This window comes from Penicillium diatomitis (genome assembly GCF_028827545.1).
Source record: "Penicillium diatomitis strain IBT 30728 chromosome Unknown utg000005l_segment0_segment0, whole genome shotgun sequence".
Lineage (NCBI taxonomy): Eukaryota > Fungi > Ascomycota > Eurotiomycetes > Eurotiales > Aspergillaceae > Penicillium > Penicillium diatomitis.
The window spans coordinates 923,226-951,196 of NW_026623177.1; the positions used below are offsets into that span (position 1 = coordinate 923,226).

The window sequence follows — 27,971 nt, forward strand, 5'->3', positions numbered from 1 at the left end:
CAAGAAGACAGACCGAGAGACACAGTCGTGGAGAAAGTGATCAGCTGCAGCCCGACCAGGTGGTAGTGGTGGTGGTGGTGGTGGTGGTGGGGATGATGATGATGATGATGCAGAAGAAGATGGGTAGAGTAGTGATAGAAAGACCTCTCCACTGATCACCGTCCCATGCGCGCGCAGGCACTCGATCCAGTCACTGGAATGCGTGAGTGGTCAATACCCCGGATTCTGGGATCGTACAGGTCAGAGACGATCGTGGTGAGAAAGGAGAGATGTGTTTGGCGGCCAAGCAGAAGAATATCGTCAAGGGAGACAAGCAAAATAAGCTAAGAGAGATCGACCAGGGTGTATGGTGTATGGACTATGGACTATGGAGCGGAGGAGCAGGACGGGATGGTTTTGAGTTAAGTTTCGACCCCTCTGGGGGGGGGGGGGGGGGGTGTCTTGCTGGTTGTGCAGGTCGAAAGGGGAAAGTAGGGAATTGGTAGCGGCATTAGGAAATGAGGAAAATGAGGAAAATGAGAAAATGAGGAAAACCCGTATTGGGGAGGAGGGGAGAGGAGAAGAGAGGAGGAGGAGGAGGAGGGGGGGGGGGACACGAATATCCACTGTACCCAGAGAATTCCGACTTTCGAACTGGGAATCTGGAAGGGGAGAACACCCCCCCCCCCCCAAAAAAAAAGAAAATCACTTTATTTCATGGAATACAGAATCATTCGGGTCGCCGGGGAATGGATAGGATGATGATTTGCCTCTGGACCTTCTGGGAGAGCGTCCATTGACCAGCACGGACCTGTCATGGACCCAGAATAATGTAAAAAAAAAAAAAAAAACCCCCAAGTCCCACCAGTCGCAGCCGATTCCGCCCCGATTTCGCACGGGCGGAGGAGGAGGAGGAGGAAAAGAAGAAGAAGGAAAGAAAGTGGAGGTGAAGGTGAAGAGGAAGGAGTCTTGGAGAGAGAGAGAGAGAGAGAGAGAGAGAGAGTGAAAGAAATGCGTCAAGAGAAAAAGGCAGATGAGGGAGAAGAGTAGTAGTGTGCGGAGGAGATGGTCAGGTGGACAGTGGATATGGTTGCGGTTTTCTACGAAGAGACCTACACATGGAGACTCGAGAGAGACCAGAGTGCAGGAGCAGCGCCGAGCAAAGCAGCAGAGAACTCAAAGTGATTAAACTGTGGTAGAAAGAGCTTCCTCTCCGGATATTCAGTCGAGGACCACACCACGACCACTGTTTTCTCTCTCTCTCTCTCTCTCTCTCTCTCTTTCGCAGCTAGAACTCACCGCAGTAGTACAAACTACAATGTATACAGGTTAGGAGTACTCGAGAGCTGCGAGACGAGACCTCCCACGGAACGTGATCAAGGACAACCTAAGTAGGCGAGGAGAGTACAACACAAGTACTACGAAGAAAAGAGCATGTACTGATGTACCTAGTGTTAGTAGGAAATGTGTAAGTTGACTACTAGTACCTTGCTACTACTGACATGGAAGTGTCAAGTACAACGACGCGTAGTCGGACACAATGAGGAGTACCGGTATCTAGTGACCTCTACTAGACTACTACTGCTATGTCCAGCTTGACCCTTGTACTCTTCTCCAGTCTTCCTCTTACTCTACGAGTAAATAGTAAATAGCCATCGAAGAGTGACATCGATCTCCAGACGGTACGTACGCCTTGAACGTGTCAACGTGCAGGATCAGTCATCCCCTCTGAGACGGGCGCTGGCCGACACTGGCACTGGCACTGGCACTGGGATTTGGACTGGGGACTTGGATCGAGTGGTGACCCCCTCCAAATGATCATTGGGGATCGACTGCGGTTCTCGCACCTGAACCACGGTTTCGACGATGCGGCAATTCCCAAGCTTTTGGGAGGACGTGCAAGAGGCCAGCGGAGAGGAAGTGAAGGGGTGAAGAGAGTGGAAAGGGACCTGGAAGGCGGCGATGGAAAGAAAGTTAGTATTGCAGAGGTCCCTAGTGTATAGAACGGTATATTCGACGACTAGTACTCTAGTAGCATTGAGCTTCACCTGTGGACTGTAGGAGGACGGACAAAACACTGGTGACCAGGAAACAGACTCGGGTGCAACCAGAACACGAGGAATAACATCAGGACTCCAGACTTCAAACTACAGACTTCAAACTGCAGACTTCACACGAAAGACTTCAAACTACAAACTACAAACTACAAACTTCAAACTACAAACTTCAAACTGGCGAGACGACTAACTGCTACGGAGTCGTAATAATGAGGACTGCCTCTACTGAGTACTAGTAGTACTGAATCCTGACCCTGAGAATCCTCGTCATGCAATAATCATACTCGATCAGAACCTAGAAAATCAAAGGAAAAGACCAAAACCCATAATGCCACTATTCTGCCAGTGATTCGATCCGTTTCAACGTGAATTGTTCTTTTGTTTCAAAAGAAAACCCGTGGAACAAACAAGTCCAAGGACTTGTCGTGCAGCAAGACCACAGACCAAAGACTCAAAGAGTATTCACGAACATGGACCCCGCCGCGTGGGTCGAGACAGAAGGTCAAGTCTCAAGCCAGGGTCGGAGAGACGAGTTCCAACGAAGACGAAAGGAGAAAAGGACGCGAGGGTATTACTCTCGTGGTACTCGGGGGGGGGGGGGGGGGTGGGGACGGTCGAATGGCTGGAATGGCAGTACTGTACACACTTGCGCAGTGCGTTCAACGGAGTGCACGACGGCACAGCCACACAGCCACGCGCTTTAGTACAGGAACTGGACTTGGCGCAGGTAAAGACTGCGGTGATCAAGTATGTACTACGACATTGAACCAAAGACTTGATTTCCAGTGTCTCTGTCTTATCGTATGTCGCATCGTCGATGCCTTGCTTACTACCATACTCAATCGAGTCAATACTGATCCTTCTCATACTCAGTATAGTGTATACTGTGTAGTGTATACTGCAGTGACACACGACGGCCAAGACACTCCGTTGACGTGGGGATACCAATCGAAAGACTGCTCGCACTCCGCAGAATAGTACCTTACTCGGCCAAGAAAAAAGGCCCATTCCCTACGAGACAACATCAAATTCCCCCCACTGACCTTGTTCATCCAGTAGTAGTGATAGTACCTAGTCCTACTACATAGGACAGAAATTCTCGACCTGGGTAACTGAGTCTGGGACTGTGAATATGTGAATTATGGCCTATGGCCATCCGTGAACCCCGACCCACCCTTCACAAACCTTCAGAAGGGAAAGCCCGAGCCCCAGCCTGACCCGGTGGACTGGACAGCAAAACGAGGTGGAAAGGGTGGGGGAGAGAGAAGGGGGAGGGGAATCTCAACCGGAGCCACCAGATTGACCCTGGAGATGCGATAGGAAGACGGAAACGAGAGTCGTGATGACGGTGGCGTATGGCGTACGATCCGGGGGAGCTGTCGGTGGGGAAGACTGAAGAGATTCACCATGGAGGAAACGAACAACTGAGACGGAGGAGCGGAGCGAGACCACACGATGAGACGAGGGAAAGAATAATGAAAAATGAAATGAAAAATGAAATGAAAAATGAAATGAAAAATGAAATGAAAAATGAAATGAAAAATGAAATGAAAAATGAAATGAAAAATGAAAATGAATCAATTCAAGCAAAAGAAGCGTGGAGGGGAAAAGGGGAAAGGAGGAAAGGAGAAGCACGGGATCAGAGAGACGTGGAGATGCGCGCAGAACGTGCGATTTCAGCTGGTAGAGAACCCCGAGGACGGTAGTTAGTAGTTACTAGTTACTAGTTAGTCACTTAGTTGTACCACACGTTCACCAAGGAACTTAGCACACCGCGTCGAGACGGCCAAATACGGTGCAGATGCAAATCAAACTCGTCGAGAGAGCTCCAGACAGAGTAACAAAGTAAGTCATTCGGTTCGAAGAGATCTGGTCTCTAGCACTGTGTCGAGAATTGGTCCGCTCACGATTGGACGGTGTGATGCAGCCTGGCCGCATCCGGGGCGAAAAGGGCAGCAGCATCAAGACTACGAAGATGGAGTGATGGTTCACGCGGGGGCAAGTTCGACATGCACCATTGTCCACCGGCTCTTGAAAGACGGGTCCATTCCAGTCCTCTCGCCAATCCGGAACTGGTCGCGAGATCGTGTGAACGCGAGAGACAAGATGGGGAGCACCGGAAATCACACACGGACCCTACGAAATAAGGGATTCGCGACAGCAATGGACATGCTGAAGAATCGACCGTTAAGTCCACAGCACCCAGCATCTGAGATGTCCTAGACGATCAGGGTCCGTCGCTGGAAGGAGACCCCCCCCCCCCCCCCCCCTCCGCATAGCTCAGCGGTATGATAGAAGTCGGCTATGGGGCTAATATTGCCTTTGGAACTAGTCATTCAGGTCTGTAACCTTCCATGGCATCCATCGAGCCTTTGTAAACATAATCTTAGTAATCGCCTACTAGGTAGGTACACCCTACCTTAGTAGTGACTACCTAGTGAGAGGATTGAAGTGACACTTTGCAGGTACGAAACGTTAAGAATCTGATAACCTACAGATCAACGAAACTCAGTTCTCCTTGTCGGTCCTGGTAGTACTCGACCAAGTTAAAGCGTACCTCGTCGCATGGCCGTGGAGAAATACTCAAAAAGACTAAAGACTCCCAAATATGCACCATGCAGGTCTGCCTTTTTCCACGGATCCAGTGGCTCGCCGACTTTTCGCCTCCCCTCTTCATCCGCGTGACAAGTCAGCCCCCGGAAAACGGCTCGAATAACGGCTCCGGATGCTTGGCGACAGACCCGAAACCAGCTGCCAAAGCCAAAGGACCTGCCACCATCCACGATGGGTATATGACTTCACACAGAGCAAGAGAGCAAGAGAACAAAAACATGGCACGAAAAAGAAACAAAGGCCCGCAAGAGGAAGTCATGACGCTCATGTGGTCACCCACCGTCATGGTTGGATCCGTCTTCCCCCCACTTTTAACCTCGAATATGCCAGGACATGCAGGTCGCAGACGCAAGAGTCGACAGTAGAGACTCCAGTAGCCAATGACCGATGCAGCTGCACCATTTGTCGAGGAAGGATAGTAGTGGACACTGGACGGTCACTGCAGAGATGGGAAGGGATTAGAGTGACTAAGTACTAACATGTCAAAGCCCAGCGTGCAGACTGCAGACTACAGACTGCAGGATTATCGACAACCACGGCCGCTGGTTGGTCACCGGTGGTGTGGTAGCAGTTTGGGGGGTTCACTTTAGTACGCATCCACACGTCTGCCTGCGCAAGAGCAAAGCGTATCCTCGATCGGACCGGTGATGCACGGGTGTCGCTCTGGTGGGAAGGAGGGTCCAGGGTTACGGCGGAAAGTTAATGGTTAATGTTAATTCTGAAGGCTAAGACATGGACTCGGGGAAGGAGCCAAAGGTAAAAGTCAAAAGCCGAAAGGTCAAAAAGGCAAAAAATGAAGTAAAAGTAGTAGGCGGTCAGCATCATCATGCATCGCGGATATTATATGATGGATGCATGGGGAGTCACGGTGTTCAATGTGGCCATCACTCATGTGACACGGGAGCGACGGGACAGAGAGGATAGACAGGGGCCAGGGAATCGCAAGCATGTCAAGAGAAGATAGAGGGAAGATTCAAGCCGAGCAACACCTCCTATCAGAAAAGGAGGTACAACTAGTAGTAGTTACTAGTAGTAGGACTGTCGCTCTCCACTACGTCAGTCTCCAGTGTTCTTTTGAGAAAAGTTCGCAGTCATTCAAAGAGGCACGAGAATCATACCCAAGGACCCAATCGGAAACATTCACGAACTCCAGATCAAAAGGGCGAATGAACGGAGCAGCCTGAGTATCAGATAGAGCCCGATAAGAGGAGGTGTTGGGAAGAACAGGACCGTGACGGAGTTGAACCGAGACCGTCCTTGGATCCACGGATCCACGTCCAAGCACTCTGTGCTTGTGGATGCGACCAGAGATGTGGAACGTGATTCGGGGACCCGGCACCTGACAAGGACAAAGCTCGGCGAAATCGAGTGACAGCTGCGGCAAGGGAGTGGTGGACCAGTGGACACTGGACAGTGACACACTGGACGAAAGACACGGACCAGTTTGGGAAGGGTGGAAGGGTGGAAGGGTGGAAGGAACCGGAAAGTGGAAGCGCCATCACCAGCGGGAAGCGACGAATGACTGGGGGATTGAATGAAGTGCGTGGCGCACGAGATTGAGCATGACCTGGTCGGAAGGGTTATCTCGATCTCTCTCGAGTAGTGTATTGGGTATGCAATGATCCAACTGTTGAGGGAAAATCAACAATCACAATCAAAAAAAGCGATCCCTCCAATGCTGGATCAATGCACTTCCGTCCCATTGTAGAATGCTGACTGATCTTTCCCCATCACGGCTGATTTACTACGAAGATTCGAAGATTCGCCGACCAGTAGAGTCGACGACTGGAAGGCTCGATCCTGCACCACACGGCTATATTTGTTGACTACCTGAGATCGAGAACAGTCAGATTTCACGGCAAGCGGCGACAGATCATGGTCAGTAGTCAAGAGAATTGTACGTCATGCAGGACCACCCTCCTCCAGCTTCCACGACAAAGGTCCAACCCCCCCTCTCAAGAAGGTCAACAACACTTCATTCCCGACAAGGTAAACGGTACTCCCCCAAGGCCAAACTCAAACTCACTTTTGCATGCCGCCGCCCCCACTCGCAGATACCAAGAGAAGCATTTTGGGTTTCGCCAGACACGCCAGAGGGTTCGTCATTTGGCCCCTTTCCTTCAGCTAAGGTTGGAGATCTCCCTGCTCCAGGGCTGTGGACTGTTTAAAATTTTGATCTCCCTTTGGGATTTGTGATCTAGTGAGATTATCCACTTCACGTCAGTTGGATGGCCAAGACGGTCGCTGAGGCTCTGCATGCGAAGGAAAAAAAAAAGTTAGAAAAAAAGAAAAAAAAGAAGAAAAAAAAAAAACAGAGGAAATCTGTGGTCGATTCCCCGGTCCCCGGTTCATTTGCACCTGTCTGAGAAGGCTCCGGCTTTAGCGAGTGATGTAGGTCTGGATCCGAGAATATTGGAGGGATTCTCGGTATGTACAGTACAGTACTACAACTGTTGGGATAGTTCTTCCAGCCTGTTCATTCGGCCTGCGACGATTCTCTCCGTGGAATTCCTCGGTCGAGACTTACGTCCCGAAGCGGTATATAGACACGATCCCGACCGTTCCTTAATGTGGAAGACCAAACTCCGCTGCGCGGAAATTGATAATTCTGGAAAATCAAGATCAGAAGACAAATGTCATCGAAACAGACCACTCACCAGACCAGATTCGGCAACATCAAGGAGAATAGCGGAGAGAGGGGCGGGAACAAGACTCGGCCTGCAGCTGAGGCGTGACAGGTACTAGAGTCACGAGGGGAGGACTAGGGTGATAGGGTCACGGACTCACGGAGTGACGACTGAGGTAGTACAGACTACAGACTACAGACTACAGACTACAGACTACAGACTACAGACTACAGACAGTACAGTTACTCCAGTACCAAAGTATACCGTAGGTACATTGTTCGCGTCTCCCGCATCTACCTCAGAAATGGTTCGATGAGGGTTTGGGGTTGCCCCTCCATGATGACTTGGGCAGCACAGGACACGGACAGTATCACTATCCAGTATCCTCTCCCCCCAACTTTCCGTCTCAGACGTCCATCTCACGCCGAGTTTCATCCGTCTTCCAAGTTGTAGACAGTCGAGGTCAAGACTAAACGAGGTCGAACCCGACCACATAGATCTGGGAAGAACCACCAGGCCGATTGCAGATCTCTGATAGGCACGACCCTCCGGCTGTGCAGCTGGAACCAAGGCAGAGAGAGCCTTTGCGCATCCGAGATACGCGTGTGCGATCAGCCAAGGGCCCCCCCCCCCCCCCCCCCCCCGGGAGTATGTGGATCGGATCGCCGAGTGGTAGCCCAGATGAGGGGAGGCGGAGAGATGTGTCGAGCGATGGAGATGGAGAAAATTTGTCGATGACCCGTCCCACCTGCTTCCAGGCACCTAGGTTTTGAAGTGAGTCGAGGCCTGTACTTGTATGAAGGGGGGATTCAGTAGCTAGGCCGCGTGGCCTTTTCATTCGGGGCGCTCCAGAACTCAGGTCGAAAAGAAGTACGATCGGGCCACTTCTTACTCTTGGTGCCTGCTTACTACTGACCATGTCCTGACGTCTAGAATGGTGCAGTTGCGGTGCTCAGTGTAGGTTCTCAACGTCTAAATCCGTAGTAAGACTAAATTTGGGGTATTAGAACCCCCCAAAAAATAACAAAAAAAAAAACAACTCGAGCAGCTTACGGTGCCTAGCACCCACTGCCGAGTAAACCTTTAAATTAGCCTTTTTGATATTCCCACCCACGAGGTCACTAAGAATACACTCTAAGTCAAAGGTTCGCCCTGCTGAGGGTAGCTTGGCGGATAGACCAGAATTGAGTTTATCATTTACACTTTCCAATCCCACTGCCGGGCCTGACTTTGTTTTTCCTGGGAGCCTCATCGAGCGCAGGTCATATACACTTCAATAGGAGGAGGAGTAGTAGTAGTAGTAGTAGTCATCATGGACGAGTGACAATCGGTAAACTCCCGATTGAATTGTCAGCACAGGCCAAGACAGGAGTGATCGTCCAGCGGCGGATGGCTGATTATTTCGGGAATCCTTGCACAAATGTAGTTGGCTGTTGGTACGAGAAGGATGCATCAATATTCACAGACTCATTATCATGCCGTACTAACAGCGCTGTCAGATCGAGTCACGGGTGTCCAACCGCCGTAGGTAAACTAGGTAAGGTGTCCATGGCAAATTCCGAGGGAAATTATCTCCTTGGTCTTCTCCTTGGTCTTCCCCTGCCGTCTCGTCTATATCCCCATTTCCAGTCAAAGCATGCCCAGTGGTCAACTACTGGACAGTGGACTCACCTTCCAAGTGCAGACAACCACCATCAAGCACTTTGAAAGGAGCCTAGTCTCAGTCAGCTCGTTCCACTTCTTTTCTCGTCTTCGTGTCTGGTTCTAGGACCGTGCCATGGACGATCGCCGGTGGAGCCTCTGCGCGTCCGACTATTGTACTGTACTTACAGCACTCAAGCACTGAGCAATGGATGGGGCCTAGGGGCCTTTGGAATGACGGCAATCATGGACAGCACATTATTGACAGGCTCCATCTGGATGGGGTACCGCTTTTGCCTGGGGCCTGCACGATGCGTTTTCGAGAAACTCGGAGGACAAATTTGTTCCGTCATCTTCCGTCATCCGCTTCCCTCGGGCCAGTATCATTCGTACGCGGAGGCTCCTCAAGACTCTCCACTTCTGGAAAGAGGACGGGAGGCTGGGAAAGGCACGTGCTACATTACATCGACTTGCACCCATCATTGATCCCAATTGCACTCTTGCGGTGGAGGTCAGGAGTCACAAAAGTCGTCGAACGGGAAGGGCAATCGAGGCCCGGACAGGTCCAGGAAATGATTTCACAGTCCCTCTCACATCAGAGTCGAATGCCCACAACCGAGAGGATCTCTCTTGAACATCATCAACAGCATGTCGTCGTTTTGAAGCACCAAAATAAGGATCCGAGGAGAGGAGGGGGTGCACTTACTCTTAGTGTCATGCAAACGAGAAAGTTGGTCGATCTCGTTGGACCCTCCGGCCAGATTAAGCCGCCACTAGAACGTCTAGGGCCCAGGAAAAAGCGTTGCTTGTACTCTATAGGACTGCCCCTCGTCGAGACCACTGCGCTCGGAGCGCCGGGGCAAACTTGATGGAAACTCGTTCAACAAGCTCGAGGTCACTACCACGAGGTTCTCGAGGTTGAGCCTATTCCCGATCCGAAAGAGTGAGGTCCGTCGGGTCCCACACCTCTCCCTCTTTTTTTTTTTTTTTTCCCTGCAGGAGGGTACGTAGATGGATGACGGTGTGAGTGTGCCAGTGTGCCACCCATATGTAGGTACCGAGTTGCCGTGTGTCTCGTACCTACAGCACATTCGTGTTCGAGGGATTCGTAGCGTCGCACATGTTGGACACTCAGACACTGGTATGTGCAACGACTCATTCTGCTTGATTGATGGCCCCGCTTCAACTTGGTCTCGGAACAGTCATGACATCCCTGTCTCGAGCCGAAGCACGACAAGCATCGCCGGGGCCACTTCTGGACCTCCCGACGATGGAGTCCCGGACTGCCCTTGGAAACGCGGTCGCGAAATTCGCAGTGCCAGAATGGAATGGGAGTGCATCCGCATCGACCCTTCGCTGCCGCATGGAGTAGGCTGCCTAACCCCGAGTCAACGGCCCAGAGCTCTCCGCCATTCAAGAGATCGGCGATTGTCGCAACCCTGGCCCGCGGCCTTTTCTTCCCATTTCAGCCCCGTCCACCTCAGAACTCGGGAGTGAGTGGTCCCCGAACTGGGGGACACCAGTGGAGGCGGATCATGGCAAGAGGGTCCAGACGGAACCCAGAGACCAATGCCCGGGCGGGTCAACGTCCACGAGAAACCCACCTCGTCTGGTTCGAGTAAGAGATGGCCGAGCCACGGACCAGCAGGAAGGGAGATGGGGATCCAATCGAGGGAAACCGAACGCAGGGAAGGGGGGCCGCACATGGCCCATGCACCGAGCCACTCTTGGAACTATCGAAAGATCCCACCCTGATGAATCGGGTCGACGAGTGCTCGCCTGCTAGGGCGATGGCAAGGCATGCGATACGGTGGGATGGGTGGGGAGGAGAAGGGCGTAAAGATGGAACCGCCCGATCGCCCTGATGGGACTATTTGATGAAGGATCACCAACGGGCAGCCCGCAACGTCACTGCCAGATCTGGTCAGCCGCTTTGCTTCCTGCTTCGCTGGACGTCCTGGATTCTTGCTGAAACTGGTGGGATTGCGAACAACGTTGGCTAAGAACGAGGAGGAGGGAACTGTGTCGATGTCGGGCGGTCAGAGGTTGGTTTCTCTTGCAGGGCGGTCATGTGGGCGATGACCGCCAGCCTGCCAGGCCTCCTCTTGGTCTCCTCATAATTGCGGTACTACTACTACTACTACTACTACTACTACTACTACTACTACTACTACTACCACTACTACTACTGTCACTAATCTACCCCGACACCGATATCCCTGTCACAAGTGCGCAATGATTGCACCGTCGCTGCATGGCATCCTCAAGGTTGAGGAGAGTGGGGGACTGACCCAGACCTGAACCAAGGCCATCAATTGGCTCGCATCTCAGGTGCATGGCTGACCAATTACTGAATGGAGTCATGTACATCCAATCCAGCTCAGAGTCTCTTGAGCCATGAGGAACCAAGACACTCGACTGCAGCCCGGCTGCAAGCTCTGCGCACATCCAGAGTACAGGACAACTAGTACAGTACGACAGTCGGCCGGCGAGGATCGCCAGTTGCGCTTACTTGGTCGGGAGGGGTTGCGATGATGCCGATACCTGATCATCACCCCCTCGTCGAAAGCATGACAATGCGTCTCATCATTCTCCTACACCAGGGCCATCCTGTCCGAGCGGCGTTTCGTAATCGACGGAGGAGTACCTCATATCCATCTCGCGTGGAGTCAACCGCCGAATGACTGAGCGCGTTTGCTCAAGCCTTCGGTGGCCCATTTGAGTTTGCAAGCCCCCGACCAGACCGGCTGTGGAGATACTCCACTTTCGCTCGGAAAGGTCTCGGATGGATTTGGTGTCTCTCACCCTCGCCCTCCGTCTGAAAGATCACGGCATGGGGCAAGACAGAGAGTCATAAGAACCTGGCCGGGTGCTTCGAACGTGCGATTCGTGTGGAAATGACTGGCTCGACTTCGTGTCTTCCGCGGCCTGAAAGCCGAGCGATATCTTGGGCATCGAGCGTGTTGATCCCCCGTCTGGACGGGAACCATCATGTGTCGGGTTCAACCTTCATCAGGAAAGCTCAATGAGTGGAGCATAGGCGTCCCTTTCGCACAGAATCAACCCGGCCCTTGCCAGCACGCTCCCCATCGAACCCATCCAATCTATTGCGCCCACCAATGAACAGGAGCACAAGTCTAGTGGCCCCGAGACAGACCCGCCCCTCTTCAGCCCCAGCCTATAGTGCCATTCTCATCTCTTTCCTGAGCATCGTCTTCCTTGCAGCCCGGGCTAAGTCTAACTGTGTGGGAAATCGCAGTTCCACCCCCCCGGGTTCCACGCGTCCTAAGGTTTTCCCAAGAGCCTTTTAGAGGGCCTTTCGGGCCAGCAGCTTCCGGCGCTAAAACTGGAATCCATCGCTTCAGCCGCTCAGTTGTAGTCAATTCCAGAACCACCAGCCTAGGTCCCCACCGCAAATTGCAGCTCATCTTGTACCCCAGAGGCACATCGTACCAGTAGACGGGACTTCCCAAATGCAAGGTATTAGCAACTCGCTTGACTACAAGAGGATGCGCCCGTCGTCATATCTTTTCTCGCCATCTTCCGTCTTGAATATGCGAGTAGAAAGAGGAGGATAAAGACAACACGATATCTGCGCGCTAAATTTCGTGACTAGAAAAAGAGAGAGAGAGAGAGAGAGAGAGAGAGAGAGAGAGCGCCAGAGGGTCTGGACGAGTGCATTACCTGGACTCAGTGGGCTCTGGCTGGGTCCCCGGATCAAAACTCTCGCGGGAGATCCTCTGCAGATCCTATTGGGGAAAAAAAAAAAAAACAACACATTGCCATTGTTGATCTGGCTTTGATTGCGCCTTGGACAGTGCTGAATACTTCTTCGAAGCTTTTAGTTCTGACTATTGTCGAGCTGTCTCTCCTTTCAGACAGACTAGTCCTAACACGCAGAAAGGGTTCAGAGGGATGCGTTCTGGATAATGGGCTCCCATCGCCGGGGGTCTTAAACCGGACGAGAGCTGATCTGTGTTTGGACATGTCCTGGATCTCGCTTAGGAGACGCGTACACTGAACATGTGTACATCATTCATTTTTGAATGGGTACAAGCACGGTACCACGCTGACGGCTCTTCTGTGTAAATGTCTAGTATGTCTAGTCGGTCCATTCTTGGATTTCCGTGGTTCGCACTGAGACACCAGGTCCGCGCTGCGTCGGATGAGCCGCCCGTCGAGGTTCCGCGAAAAGCAGCACCTCATATAATGATTGACGCGACTTGTGATTCGATAGTTCAGTGGATATGATTACTGGTTTCATAAAGTTCACTTTGGAACATGCTCGTTGAATGCTCAATATTGGACGACTATTGCAACCATCGCATATAGAATGAGATACTATTGGAGGTCTGTCTTGGAGTACAAAAGTCCTCTCTCTCTCTCTCTCTCTCTCTCTCTCTCTCTCTCTCTCTTCGACGTTAATGTACCAATCTTGTATGGCGAGTTCACCGCCGATCACTTACCTACTGTACTCGACTGAGGCCTTCCCTGTGAGCTACTGCTCTACTGTAGCCTTGGACTAACGCCACTGATCTGAATCTCGGCCAAGCTCCCCTAGCCCACCTCGCTTAATTTGCTTTTTCCCCTAGCCAGATAGGCTGATAATGATCCATTAACGTAGGAACAGTTATAGACGCCTACGCTATATCATATACCAAGAAGCCTTGGGCGTATTCCTTTCGTATCTAGCAACGATAAGTCTATGTTCTCCTTGGAACCTCGTCATTATTACTAGACAGCACAGAGCACCACCAGCAATTAGAATTGAGGTCTTTAGCATCTCGCTCTATAATCTCTCTCTCACACAAAGCTTGAGACCCCGAACCCCCCGGGCCGCTGCTAGGTACAGGCCAAGCGTTGTGTGGACTCAAAAATCAGACTTGCTAGTTCCCACTTTCTACTATGGGATCCAGGAGAAAGAGTGGCTGATCAGCGGAATGAGGGGAGAGTGGAACCGTCACTTTATAAGGCTTTCCGGGTTGCTCTTCCGTTGGAGCGAACTTCCTAATTCGGTAGGGATTTGTTGAAGACGAATAGTTTCGAGGCCTTTGTTGATGTTATGTCGATGGACGATGCTGATATGTGGTCGCGGCATTCAGTCAGTACGGTGGCAAGGGCTATAGTCCCAAACTGTACTGCAGGGTAAGATCTTATATGGGGCCTGTAGCCCTGTACACATGTAGTCTATCACATCCTTTGGGACGCGTGGTCTCCTGAACAAGATGGCTAGGGACTACTATATGTAGAGGGTGTCAGCGGTACCACTAGTACCTTATACCAGTACTTTGCTACCCAGTGGGTTAATAAGTACTCACTAGTGGACGGCGTAGGTTAAACAATAAGAGATGGTATTTTGCAACGATCATTAAAGGTCGAGACCCTCGAAGATCCTGCTGTTCACCCTCCATGCAACCCTCCACTCGGGCTATCGAAAGAGATTAGAACCCACTCACTTCATCAAGATCACACCGTTCATGCTCACTGGAGCGTGTATACCTGTAAACAGGGTGTCCGCCTAGCATGCGCTTTGTGGAATAGTCGCGGTGATTGAGGAGTAATCAATCATGGAGGGCCCCGAGGTACTAATGGTGGGCTGGTAATGCTACAGGCAGTTTGATTCCCTAGGTAACCTTGTCCATCTTTCCATCTGGTAGAGCCATAGAATGCGGGTAATTAGACTTTGGGTGAGACAAACGTCGCGCTGAGATATGTGATCTCAATGCAAGCTGTCGATCTTGACGAATCGATCACTACTGAACCTGGATGGACTAGCCTCCAGAGGGACTTGGCTCGAGTTGCGACTGACTGAAATAATAGGATCTTGGTCCCCTGTTCCATTATAAAAATAACCAAAGACTGGGGAAGCGGAGCGTAGTGTTGAACATTCTACGTTCCCTGGCAGATGCATCGATTCTCCCTCTATAACGGTATATCATTGAAGATGGGCATGTCAAGGGTTCTCCGTTTACTGCATGAACCACGCTCTCCTCGATCAATTACGGCCCTATTTATCCCGTGGTCCTCCAAGTGCCACTGCTGGTGAAGGATCCTTGTAGCATCGTACATTTTGCGTGAGAATGGGGGCAGCTGGTCTGATATATACAGCACTGCCCATCAGTGCTAGGCCACTGCTAGCGGTCTAGCACTCGCTAGGGAATTTACCGTATCTCTACATACTTTTTCCAGTGAGTAACTTCGTCGTGTGTCAATATACGGTAGGTACCACTCGGTCAGACCTGCGGGTTTGGCCCCGCGCTAAAAAGACCCCCCCCCCCCCCACTGCTACGGACGCAGACGCTGTCCCAGACCCTCGGGCCCGAAAGAGGCACTTGCAGCTTAGCCCTGTCCAGTGTCCACGCGTTAAGACTTGCGGATTGCTCATGCAGGACGGGAAACAGAGGCCCGGGGATCTGGGCGCTTGGATCCTCAGCCTTGTTGTGGTGGAAGGATGCGTTTGCCTTGGATGTGTGCAGAAACCGAGCTGGGTTGGCGGAATGGCCTGGCCTGGTTCTGCTGCCATTAGCGGACCAAGATCAGGATGTGCATAGACAGTCAAGTGAGTCGAGTAAGTCCTTAGTCAACTCCTCATGTATAGTAGTTCGTTGTACAGCGACTGTCCAGGACTTTTGCCCTTTGTGCCTCTTGTTGGGACCCTGCTTTTAGTGATACAAGTCAGGTCCTCCGGAGTCGTCATCTCCGTAAAGTAGCTCGTGAGATGACAAAGTCCCGCCCGCCTAAACTCTGGTCTCCAACAAGAACCTCATTCATAGAGTCTATGATGCCCAGGTGAAAACTCGACACTATTCACTATACAGTAAAATGCTATGTTATTCCTGGGCCCCACCAGGTCGATTCGGCACGGTCGCACGGAGCCCTGATTGATGAGATGACCTAGGGTTCAGCAAATACTGGTACCATCATCACGGTGACACGGACCCCAACCCCGGAGGTCTTTTGCGATATACTTCTCTGTTGGAGAGGTTGAGAGGCTATGCCGAATGCAGCGCCAGATTGGAGTGAGGCACTCTATGGTGAGATCTATCTTGCATGTGATTCTGCCATTCAAGAGTCAATACAGCTTAGGTGAGACCTCTTGCAACAACAACAACAACAACAACAACAACAACAACAACAACAACAACAACCCCTTTCGAATGGAATAGGTACTACGCTGACCAGTGGTGTCAACACTCAACACTCAACACGCATTTCACGCCTGCATTCTTGATCATCTGGAGGAGAATTGATCGAACTTTCTCCGGGTCAAGCCTCATCTGGCCGATAACTTTGTTCTTATGGTTGAGACCCGCACAAGATGCAAATACCGATGGGAAATGCTTCGGGCGCTTGGAGGCTGATGTGAGACACGCCAGACACTCATGCCCCATTGAGCAAGAACAAGAACAAGAACAAGCACTCGGAAGGGGGACTGGGCTCCGTCGGATGAAGTTCAACGGGGAGTCCAGCTGTCTGGAGGTGAGCTCTTCCTCCAACTACGGGTTGTGCCTCGTACCACACTGGCTTGTCAGCTTGCTTCAAGGTTGCTTCCTTTTGATAGCGCATCCTTGACCTGGGATTCGGTGACATGTTACCCCCTTTCCAGCCCTGAATCGCGGAAGGTCGCCCCGACGCTTCGACTCCATCCACCGAGCTTGGCATCTTGAATCCTTCCATCTACAGTCCCAGGTCACCTTGAGGACTGAGCTCCATCGTGGCAAATCCTCATCAGATCCAGGCGTCGCACAGACCTCCTCTTTTTCCCCTCATCGCTCCTTTGTGCCCTTGGGTTCGTGAAGAACGGAGCCAGAGACCGGCTTCAACCACAGCTGCTCCGGAGGGGGTGAGTGTGTGGCCGGTTCTGCACGAAATCGTATGTCGGAGATAATCGATCGACAGTCATCCATCTTCGTGATCGTTTAATGATGCCATTTTGGGCTCGTAGGCCCAATCAGCCACAGCTCTGTTGGGCCTCAAGGCTTGCTTGTGCTGATCGCGGCATTCGCTACCGAGACCTTACCACGGAGCTGTGCATAGTCAGCAAATGAAAGGAGTGTCGACCTTTTTTGTTTAGTGCTTCTACACAGGACATTATTAAGCCATGTACAAAGTCATGTGAAGAGATCTGACTTGATCAAAGCAAGCTCAGTAGACGGTCAAAGTCTTCCTGGCTCATCTTCTCGTGCTCTTGCTGAGCCAGAGCCTCATTGGACTGTGCTATCATCCCATGCTTCCTCCCTTCGATCACCCACTGTAGCTCTTGGACCATCATGTGATTCATGAGTCTGACCACCGTCAGATTGTATCATGAACTTTGCCTGTACCAGCAGAGGCAGCCAATTCCAGGACAAGGACAATTCAACCCACCTTCTATTCTCTCTTGTCATCGTCATCGTGAAAGATGTCGTTCTTGGACCCAAGGCAGGGGTTACGACCCCTGGCGACCCGCGGTCAGTCTCCAGTGAGATGGGGGACGAGGGTGTGCACATTCAGACGGTGGTTCATCTCTGTGTTGACTGTGGGGTATGGACTACTTGCCGAGGGGGTTCCAATCCAATTGCAAAAAGACACCTTGACCTCGACCTCTCTCCCCGGATACTTTCTGATAATTGTGCTTCAAGGTCGCGACCGATTGGCTCGCGCAGAACATCACCTCGCTAACCAAAGTCTAGACGCGTTCTGCAGCTGCATTTTGACGCAATACCACTCCGTGCATTCAGCACATAGCCCTAGTCAGCATACCTTGTCCCACGACCTTCCTCCAGATGGAGATGTTCTTCCGTCCTGGATCGAACTGATCGCTTAGCTGGCCCTGGCTATACGAAGTAGGTGGTGATTTGACTCGATCTTTCTTGCGGTGAGTCGTACGTGCCATGTCCTATTCTCGATGGAAGTCCGTAAAGTAAGGTGCTCATTGTTGACTGAGCTATCATGAGAGGCTGTGAATATATATCCCATGGACGTCAATATCTCAGAGTCGGGGTAGGGCATCTGGATCGGCGGCGTTGATCTCCAGCCACCTTTCAGCACGACCGGATGACTTTGAGGAAGCGACCATTCCTCGGCCCCGGCTCCGAACAGGATGCCCATCTTGTCTTCTTCGAGAACGGCGTGCATACAGCAGTAACTGGATAAAGACCTAGCGACTCTGTGTCACCCCCCCCCCCCCCCCTCAGAACTGGTCCGAGGTTAGGTTGATCGAGACTTTGACAAGTAATAGCGGTGCACACTATGGTACATTACTACATTGTACATACCGGACTAATCTTCAAGATGCTCAACCTACTGGACCCATGGCTATTCAGGGCCGATTCTCCGAAAGGGGGTCCCAAGCAGATCGCAGATCGCAGATCGGACACAGAACAAAATCCCTGTCACGGAATGACTAGAAAACATACTAGTACACCTGCGTCCTTGGCAAGATTTCCACCAATTTGACAGGGTGTCTCGTTCGGACTTCATCTCAGCTGTAGGCACTGTCCAGTGGATTGAAGGAAGAAACGCTCCTCGGCCCAGGGCCTGGGACGATGGTTCATTTGCGTCTGATCATCTATGCCTACAACATGGCACAATACACTCTTCTCGAGATATCCACTGTGCGTACTTTGTACATATATGGCCAAAGGATCACGGTAGCTGTCCACTTGACCTGGCAAGGAAGACCAAAAGAGGAATAGAAACAGTAGCGGAAGATCCCAATCAAACAGCGCTTCCAGTTGACGCAATACATACTGCATATCGCAGTATTTACTCCATTGAGTATATGCTCGACCAACCTACCTTGTACGAACTAGATACTAGCTAGTAGCCACTGATCACTCCCCAGTCAGTAGATATAGTCATCCATCTATCCCTGGCTTCATGCCCATCTACTATACATGCGTGATGTTACACACACCACGACATGGTTCAGTCAACCCTCCCCCTCCCCCCTTACTGCTGATCCAGACCCAAAGACGTTCTCATTCCCAACCGCAGCCCGGAATTCTTCATCCCACGCTACTGCCGAGCAAGACCCGCGTGTCCGATGAATATGGATCTGGGGTAAAACGCAAGGAGAAGAGGGGGAGCAAGAACGAGACCCATGGAATGGATGCACGGAGCTCCTCGATGGCAATTGGGGAACTACAGTAGGTGGTCCTTCCCGTGCGAAAACCCGATCAGCATGGATTGTCCGGATTGTCGAATGCCAGTATCTGAACCGTGAACATTGATGAGTGAACAGGTCATGGATGTTGTGATAGCTCATATTTGCTTTTCTTGCCTGCCTTCTCCCGTGTCTTGGGGATCGTCTTGCAGACCCTCGGGCTTTACCTCTCCCGCTGATGGGACGGATTGGAGCGTTGGCTGCGGCGCTGAGGCATTCCAGGGTTGTCGTGCCAGACCGCTGGATCCTGCCACACCTGGTTGTGCATATCGGTGCAGGGCTTGGCGGGGTTGCGAGTATGTCTGTCGTTGTAACCGAGCATCCACAGAGAATTGACGAAAGTTACGCGGTTCAGTCGCGGCTATTTAGGTTCCAAGAGCGGGGGAGAGGGCGGACCCCAAACTGCTGAAGACCGTCAAGGCAGGGCGTTTCGGTAGAGATCTACCATCTGAGTCTGTATGGGTCCATGGTATTCCAGACGCAATATGAGCTAGGCTGCCAGGGAGAACCTCGATCAAGCAATTGCCTGGTCCATTTGATTTGTTTGTCTCACGTTCAATTCACACAGTCGTTGACCGCATGAACGAGACTATCAAACTCGATCCGAGTTTGGAACGTTTGCCATCTCTGGGTATGTAGTCTTGTATACAATGTGTTTGGAAGTAGCTCTCGCATCCCTAAATAGATCATCGTCCATATTGTTCCATCTCCAAGATCATATGCGAGATTTCTGTCCATGACCCAGGCGTTAGCCCCGTCGCACCATCGCCCTCACTCGAGCCCGCTCCTCCCGACTCAACTTGTCCACCACCTCGCCCGCCTCTCCACCCCGCACAACATCGTCCCATTCATCCTCGTCCATGCCCATGACAAGCGTCATCTGGACACAACGCGCGAAAGCATCACGATGACGATACCGCCCTGGTGCACCGGCTGCAGCTCCATATCCTACGTCCGCGGCGGCACTCACAATACCGGCGACGTCGCGCTCCAGCCGGGTCGCGCCCAATGCATTGATCCGGCCTTGGTACGACCACAAACGCTTCTCGAGAAGTCGAGCAAAGTAGGCCACTGTAACTGTAAGAAGACGATCGAAGGCGGTGGTGGTAAGAATCCGGGCCAAAGGCAGAAGTAGCTCGTTCCAGCCGCTGGCGAACCGGGGCCGGACAAGCTCCTTGCTACCGCCAGACCCGTCCAGATCATCCGTGGGGACTGCTTCCGCCAGGTCGGAAGAGGGTTGATACTCGATGTCGCGGAAGGCATCGGCGAGGATGGGGCGAAGACGGTGTTTGATCACGTTATTGAAGACGACCTGAATGCCGTCCGAATAGAGATCGGCGACCTTGGCTTCAAAGGAGGTCGCCAGGGAGTGCAGAGTCCCGGCTACGCGAAGTGCAGAGGAGGGAGCCGGGAACAGCGATTGAAGATGTTCAGTCACCTGCACCTTTCCGCCGCCTTGTGTGCTGTCGGCGGTCGGAAGCGGCTGCTTGGAGCCAGTGTTGTTCTGAACGATGCGACGAATATAGTCGGTCCCGGTGTCAAGATTGTTGATCTGAACGAGGAAAGCAATGACAGTCTGGTCAGGCGGTTGCGCACCCTGGGCTGGCGCGCGGGGGTAGCACTCGTCTCGCATCTTGCGTTGAGTCATGCCGATAAAGTCGGAGCCAAGCACACGGGACAGCGTAGGGACAATGTTGGTTACCACGGCTTCTTGCGAGGTTGCCAGAGATTGCTGAAGGACTTTATTGACAATGTACATAATGTCGTCCACGGCGGAGGTGATGTGGGGTGGGTCGGCCTTGAGAGGACGCTGGAGGTTCAGTGTCAGCCCCGTGGGAGTTTCGTCAAGTTGGAAAGCCTTCTCAACAGAACGGCGGAAGAAGAAAGTCGTCATGGCGTTGAAAGGAGATATTAATTTGTCGTTGATCTTTTTCGCGAGGGCTGACTCGCGCAAAAAGTCCGGTAGGGCATAGCGTTGGTCATCGTTCCCTCCTTCCTGGTCAGCATCCGGGGCCTGCAATCATAGTCAGTAAATTGTTTCGCCCCAAAAGGAAAAGCCTTTCTCCCAAACCTACATTGCACGTATCAGCTAAGAATCGACAGTACAGCGACCAACGGCCGAGCATGATCGCCATCTCGTTCAATATGCCGTCAATCTCCTTCATGTCAACTCCCTCATCTTCCAAGGCAGCCGGCGCACCAGCAGAAGGAGGTTGACCGGCTTTCTGCGCTGGCAGGAAGCTCTGCACGAGGAAAGTAAAAGCATAGGATTTGACGTCCATCAACTTGCGATCCACATGCCGCTCGTCGCTCCACGTATCGAGAATGATACCACCCTGCACATCGGCTTCAATCTGCAGTCGCTCAATGACTCGGCCCATCTTGCGAGGACCATAGTGACGCTCCACCAACCCACCATGACCATCAACAATCTGGGCAATATGTTCAAAGAGTTTTGTCAACGCATTGGCATAAAAGAAGCCATCTTTGGCCTGTGATCCATAGTCCGCGTTCAGGTTGCTGCGCGCCCGCGCGGCCACTCCCTGGCAGACGTAGCGTCCGTATACATCCAGTCCAACTTCAGACCGTCCAATAAGCGGGAAAAGCTTGAAGAAACGAGTGATTTTGGCCCCATCATTCTCCTTCACGGCCTTGTCAAACTCGCGAAGGAATAGTCCGCAGAGCGATTCCGCTGCATTGTCCAACGTGACACTAGGCGCATCAGGAACCTCCGCAGTAGGAACGACTTCGGCCGCGAAAGCGCCATCGACCACTGCTGAAGGAATCTGGGCGGCGCGGTGCAAATAGCTTGCTGCTGTCTCCCAGTCTTGTGTTGCACCCATCGACCCGGCCACGCCCAACGTGCATGCCTTGAGCTCGGCGACCTGCTCCACGACCTCCAGCGTTGCCTTGACCCTTTCTTTTTCACTGTCTAGGCGTCGAACCGCGCTGGATATGCGCTCCGCAGTGCTGGCAGCTTCGGACAGCATCCCGTGGCTGATCGACCGAGTTGTGCCCGTTTGGGTGCCGATGTGAGCGCGCATGAGGTCTAGTCGACCCAACTCGCGTGACAGGTCCTGCTGCGACATAACCAAGGCATCGAGCCGAGCTGTCACGGACGCTTCCTGGCTCGAAAGGCGGGACAATGCCGCCTTGATCTCAGCTATGGAGCTCGCATTGAAGACATCGCTTTGTGGTGGGACAATTGTGGGGCTTGCTGAGCTTGACGGTGCGGATGGCGACGACGATGGAGGATGGCCGTTGACCTGGCTGGATGTTTGAGGGGCCGCCATCTCAATCCCAGCGAAATTTCGACTCTTTGCGACAATTGGGAATGCGTACGGAGCTTCCTGTGTCGATGCCAGCGTCGCCAGTCGAGATGCCGGTTCGGCGTGGGGGCGGTGAAGCGGAGGAGACAGGCGGCTCTTTTTCTCCCCATCCTTTAAACGCGCGTAGTACGATAAGAATACTACTGAAGCCATTTATTGAGACGGGTGCGGGTCTGATAGTAGGATAGCTGGTTCAATCCAATGTTTGAATAGAAAGAACAATAGTCCATGTACGTTCGCACGAGTGTACACACGACCTCTTCTGCCATCGGACCCGCCTCAGCAAAGTTGTGGTCTGCATCTAAATCGTGCAAGCCGACAACTGAACTGATTCCAACCCAACGTCATCTTTCCCCTCGGCGCAACACCGTTTGAAATTTCCGCTCTTTCGAGCCTCCACGACCCATCGCTACCTTGCACCCGAGTCCTGCACACTGAATCTTGTCTCACGTGTCCTCTCCAAGTCGGAAAGTCGCCGTGCAGTCTATTTAGCACAATCCGCTTCGGCGCTTCTTGAGCCATGGGTAACGAAGAATCAAGCATGGTGGATGAGTCTGCGCATCCTTCAGTACTGGAAGCTCGGACCGTCCAAGCCGTAGCCAAGTACATCAAGGAACACAACGTGAACAAAATTGTCTTGATGGTCTGATTGCCCAGAATCTACCCATGCCGATGGCCTGTGAACGAACCGCTAATGATAAAGGCACAGGTCGGCGCTGGCATCAGTACTTCAGCTGGCATCCCAGACTTTCGGTCTCCAGATACCGGACTCTATGCTAATCTCGCCTTTCTTGATCTTGAAGAGCCAGAGGATGTCTTTGACATCAGCTTCTTTCGTGAGAACCCTAAGCCGTTTTATGCGCTGGCACGTGAACTCTACCCAGGACGCTATCGCCCAACCATTGCTCACTGCTTCGTCAAATTGCTCCACAACAAGGGTCTTCTCTTGAAACATTTCACACAGAACATTGACTGTCTTGAGCGTCAAGCTGGCGTACCCGGAGATAAGATCATCGAAGCACATGGAAGCTTTGCAACCCAGCGATGCATCGAGTGCAAGACGCCATTCCCAGACAACGAGATGCAAAAGAAAGTCCAAGCTGGGGAGGTGCCGTACTGCAACGATCCTCAATGTAATGGGCTCGTTAAGCCCGATATTGTCTTCTTTGGCGAACCCCTGCCATCGAGCTTTCACGACAGCCGGGACTTGCCCGGGCAGGCTGATCTCTGTATTGTGATGGGCACCAGTCTCTCAGTTCAGCCCTTTGCCAGCCTGCCACAACTCTGCAGTCCAGGAGTTCCCCGTGTGCTGATCAACATGGAGCGCATTGGAGGCCTTGGATCTCGTCCTGACGACGTTCTCCTCCTGGGGGACTGCGATGCTGGAGTACGCAAGTTTGCCAAGGCCATGGGGTGGGAAGAAGAGCTGGAGGCTCTCTGGGAGGAGACCAATCCAGACCCCCAGGCTCGCGAGGCTGAAAATGCGCCACTTCCCACACGCGACGAGCGGCTCCGCGAGGAAGTTACTCGACTAACATCAGATGTGGACCGCACGCTGCAGCTCACCAATGCCTATGAACAGCGCGTGCGCGACCACTTGGGTGAGCCAAAGAGCTCCCAGACCGTCACCATGTCGAGTTCTTCAGAGGGCACTGAGTCCTCAGAGGGGTTGGCTCATGTTTTCCCGCATTTAGCGCCGGAGTCGCGACAGTAATCTGTGGACGGCTACCCGGTCCCCGGAGATGAGGCGATGAGGACGCGGTTTGCGGTTCGTCTGAAACTAACTACTACTGTACATCACTACATTGTACAATGTATGTACCCAGGTCATGGAGTGCAGTGTGCTACGATAGATGAACCTTGATGCAAGGGGCACGCTCTTAACGAGAGATGCATAAAGATGAATTTCACGAATCTATGTCTCACCGCTCCCTAGTATAGTGGCGTACTTTTGCTCCCTGCTTATGGTACTTGTGCTTGCATGATAACAGAGATCCGAAGATTCGCTAGATTCTGTCGATTGCCAAATTCTCTTTGGGCTCCTAAGCGCACTGTTGTAGTGACACAGGCAATGAGCTGAGTGAATGAAGAGCCATAAAGCTAGAGTCTTATTTTGTGCCCTCCTTTCCAAAGGACCATGGTCAAGCCTCAGTGTACTACTAAGGGAAGAGTGTTTTGATCCGATGCTGGTGAGCTCGGCAGATCGCCCTGGGTCAGATAACGAACAATGACATCTCAAACTCGACTCTCGATAATTGAAGCTGTCACCATGACTAATTGTTAGTAGGCCTACCTTAACATTCAGCCTGGGTCGTTATGTAGTTCAACCCTCCGGATGAGACGGGTAGCAGCACCATGAGTGACTAGGCTATGTTCATTGCCTGATGCCTACAACAATGGCAGACTTTGGCCAGATCACGACATCGGGAGACTATGTCAATAAATCAGGAATGATCTACTGTTACAATATGTCACATGGGCGTAATACGAGACCGTTTATCATTCGATCCACCAGGTGCCAACTGTTGAATTGACGGACTGGGCGGATGTTTTGGAGGTTGAGGGGGACAGGAAGGAGATGATCCACCGTAGCCAAAATCAGTAAAGAGGATCCCCCTCCAGCCCCACGTTCATATCGTCATTCCCTCCCCCTCCGACAAACACTTCTTCTCTTTCTCCCCTGTTGACTCCCCCAAACATCTCACTGTACAAAGTATCATCATAACTCATTCATCATGGTCGGAATTGGTCCCAAGCAGCCTCCGTCCCGCAAGGGTGAGCTTCATCGAGCATTGTCAAGCTTCGCCAAGCTTCACCAGAATGCTAATCGATGCCTTCTTCGACTGTTGTAGGTTCGAGGCACGAGCTGCCCCAGAATCTCCTGGGCCCCATCAAGGATTTTGAAGATCAATTCACCGTGGACAGCAAGAAGCTGAAGGAGATTGTGGCTCACTTTGTGAAGGAGCTCGAGAAAGGTACGTGAAGACATTGTTGAATGTTAGCCAACCATCTCCATTTGATCCTGTACTGACAGCTTTCTCCGCCGCGTTCAAGGTCTGACTGTCGAGGGCGGTAACATTGTGCGCTTCACCCTCCTCTCGCGAGACTTTTTAGCAAACAGAATGCTTACGAACCAATTGCTGCACAGCCGATGAACGTGACCTGGGTGATGGGCTTCCCCGATGGCAACGAGCAGGGCACTTTCCTCGCCCTCGACATGGGCGGCACCAACCTGCGTGTGTGTGAGATCACCTTGACTGAGGAGAAGGGTGCCTTTGATATCACCCAGTCCAAATACAAGATGCCTGAGGAGTTGAGAACCGGCACCGCCGAGGAGTTGTGGGAGTACATTGCCGACTGTTTGCAGCAATTCCTTGAGTTCCATCACGAGAACGAGGATCTGCGCAAATTGCCGCTGGGCTTCACCTTTTCCTATCCGGCCACTCAGGACTACATCGATCACGGTGTCCTGCAGCGGTGGACCAAGGGTTTCGACATCGATGGTGTGGAGGGCCAGGACGTCGTCCCTCCCCTCGAGAACATTCTCAAGAAGCGAGTGAGTGACGAAGCTGCAGCCACCTCTGTACTGAGTTGACGGACAACTAATGCGTTTCCTTTCTTTTCCTTCAGGGCCTCCCAATCAAGGTTGCTGCCCTGATCAATGACACCACCGGTACCCTCATTGCCTCCTCTTACACCGATGCTGCCATGAAGATTGGCTGCATCTTCGGTACCGGTGTGAACGCCGCCTACATGGAAAATGCGGGCTCGGTGCCCAAGATTGCCCACATGAACCTTCCCCCCGACACCCCAATCGCCATCAACTGCGAGTATGGTGCCTTTGACAACGAGCGTGTCGTTCTCCCCCTCACCAAGTACGATGAGATCATCGATCGTGACTCACCTCGTCCCGGCCAACAGGCCTTTGAGAAGATGACCGCCGGTCTCTACTTGGGCGAGATTTTCCGACTGGCTCTACTGGACCTGATCGACAACAAGCCTGGTCTGATTTTCAACGGCCAGGATGTCTCCAAACTCCGTAAGCCTTACCTGCTCGATGCTTCGTTCCTCGCTGCTATTGAGGAGGACCCCTACGAGAACTTGTCCGAGACCGTTGAGCTCTTTGAGCGCGTGCTTAACATCCTGCCTACGCAACCTGAGCTGGAGATGGTCCGTCGTTTGGCCGAGCTGATTGGTACCCGTGCTGCTCGTCTGTCTGCCTGCGGTGTTGCCGCCATTTGCACCAAGAAGAACATCGAGTCTTGCCACGTTGGTGCCGATGGCTCTGTGTTCACCAAGTACCCTCACTTCAAGGCCCGCGGTGCCGTGGCTCTGCGACAGATCCTTGACTGGGCTCCTACCGAGAAGGACAAGGTGGAGATCTTGGCCGCTGAGGATGGTTCCGGTGTGGGTGCTGCCCTCATTGCGGCTTTGACTCTGAAGCGTGTCAAGGCGGGCAACTTGGCTGGTATCCGAAACATGGAAGACATGAAGACTCTTCTGTAAGTGAAGGATAGTAATTTTATAGCTGCATATGGACCCGAGGAAGAATGGGCTACAAATAAATTTGGACCCGATGAATGGGATATAATGAAATGACCATACTTCAAATGTTTGTCTTCTTTCGGTGGCGCCCATGCGGGTGATTCCAATCAAACTCCCGGTCGTAGACGATTCATAGGTTTCATTCGGCCGTCGAGTGCTATAAGAAAGACACCAGAGGCTACATCATGCTGGGTTCTCGGTATGTCGTGATAGGTGATTCGACGCTATTGTTGGCAGACTTTGCGCCCTTTTACAAGCTTCAAGACGGGATGTTCGTCTGAGTAAGACGGAAATTCTTCTACCCTTGCATGACGAGTCGCACTTGATACTCAGCACAGATAACTGTCCTGCTCTGCCATGATCAATAGAGAAGACGTTATCCCTCTGACATAAAAACCCGACGCGATCGTGATTTCAGACCACCATTGATAAATCCCACCTATCAGAGAGGACATATGTGGAAGTTGTTGGCGTGGAACTATAAATTCTGAATGGACTTGTTGTGGATATGCAGGGCTAGTTTTATAATTAGAGATTGCTCTGGAGATAGTACATGCGATGGGATAATAACTCAGCTGGGAGAGTGTACGACTGAAGAACAACTTCTGTCTCTGTTATCGTAAAGTCGCCAGTTCGAGCCTGGCTTGTCCCATTACATTTTTGGTTTTGTGTACACTTCGATGTGGGTTGGTCTTCTTCTTTTTCGTTGGAGATCAATCAATGGGCATGGAGATGGATCCCTTTAGTGTCGGTGAAGTCTGGGCTCCACTGAGATCGAATTGATGGTGCGAGAGATTTTTCGGCTACATCAGTACCTGATCTTTTGAGTCTATCGTGAAATGGGTGTTTAATTCAACTCATGATTGAATTGTCAATGGGTTTGGCTTTCTTATATCCAAGAGGTAGATAGGCTATGAAGGAAATGGCACGAGAGCATCTTTTGGCAATGCATGAAGCGAATTTCAAATCGATCGTGTCGAACTAGTCATACACATGTAGCATAACATGATCAGCTCGCTCTTTACCATGGTTT

The 27,971-nt window shown here is 52.0% G+C and overlaps 4 protein-coding genes across 4 annotated transcripts; 3 read left to right on the forward strand and 1 right to left on the reverse strand.

The window, feature by feature from the left end:
* Positions 1-3,608: 3,608 nt before the first annotated feature.
* Positions 3,609-4,020, forward strand: N7539_004963 (uncharacterized protein; the record flags this gene model as incomplete). The annotated part of the gene is made up of 2 exons (XM_056934565.1): positions 3,609-3,741; positions 3,917-4,020. The coding sequence occupies 2 exons, from the start codon at positions 3,609-3,611 to the stop codon at positions 4,018-4,020; spliced, it is 237 nt and encodes a 78-aa protein (XP_056789759.1).
* Positions 4,021-19,812: 15,792 nt separating this feature from the next.
* N7539_004964 (Golgi transport complex subunit COG4) lies at positions 19,813-22,546 on the reverse strand (the record flags this gene model as incomplete). Its single annotated transcript, XM_056934566.1, has 2 exons — positions 19,813-21,078; positions 21,140-22,546. The coding sequence occupies 2 exons, from the start codon at positions 22,544-22,546 to the stop codon at positions 19,813-19,815; spliced, it is 2,673 nt and encodes an 890-aa protein (XP_056789760.1).
* A 367-nt stretch (positions 22,547-22,913) lies between these two features.
* Positions 22,914-24,107, forward strand: N7539_004965 (SIR2 family NAD-dependent protein deacylase; the record flags this gene model as incomplete). The annotated part of the gene is made up of 2 exons (XM_056934567.1): positions 22,914-23,036; positions 23,103-24,107. The coding sequence occupies 2 exons, from the start codon at positions 22,914-22,916 to the stop codon at positions 24,105-24,107; spliced, it is 1,128 nt and encodes a 375-aa protein (XP_056789761.1).
* Positions 24,108-25,128: 1,021 nt separating this feature from the next.
* N7539_004966 (putative hexokinase Kxk) lies at positions 25,129-26,899 on the forward strand (the record flags this gene model as incomplete). Its single annotated transcript, XM_056934568.1, has 5 exons — positions 25,129-25,168; positions 25,246-25,368; positions 25,448-25,473; positions 25,542-25,949; positions 26,024-26,899. The coding sequence occupies 5 exons, from the start codon at positions 25,129-25,131 to the stop codon at positions 26,897-26,899; spliced, it is 1,473 nt and encodes a 490-aa protein (XP_056789762.1).
* Positions 26,900-27,971: the final 1,072 nt, after the last annotated feature.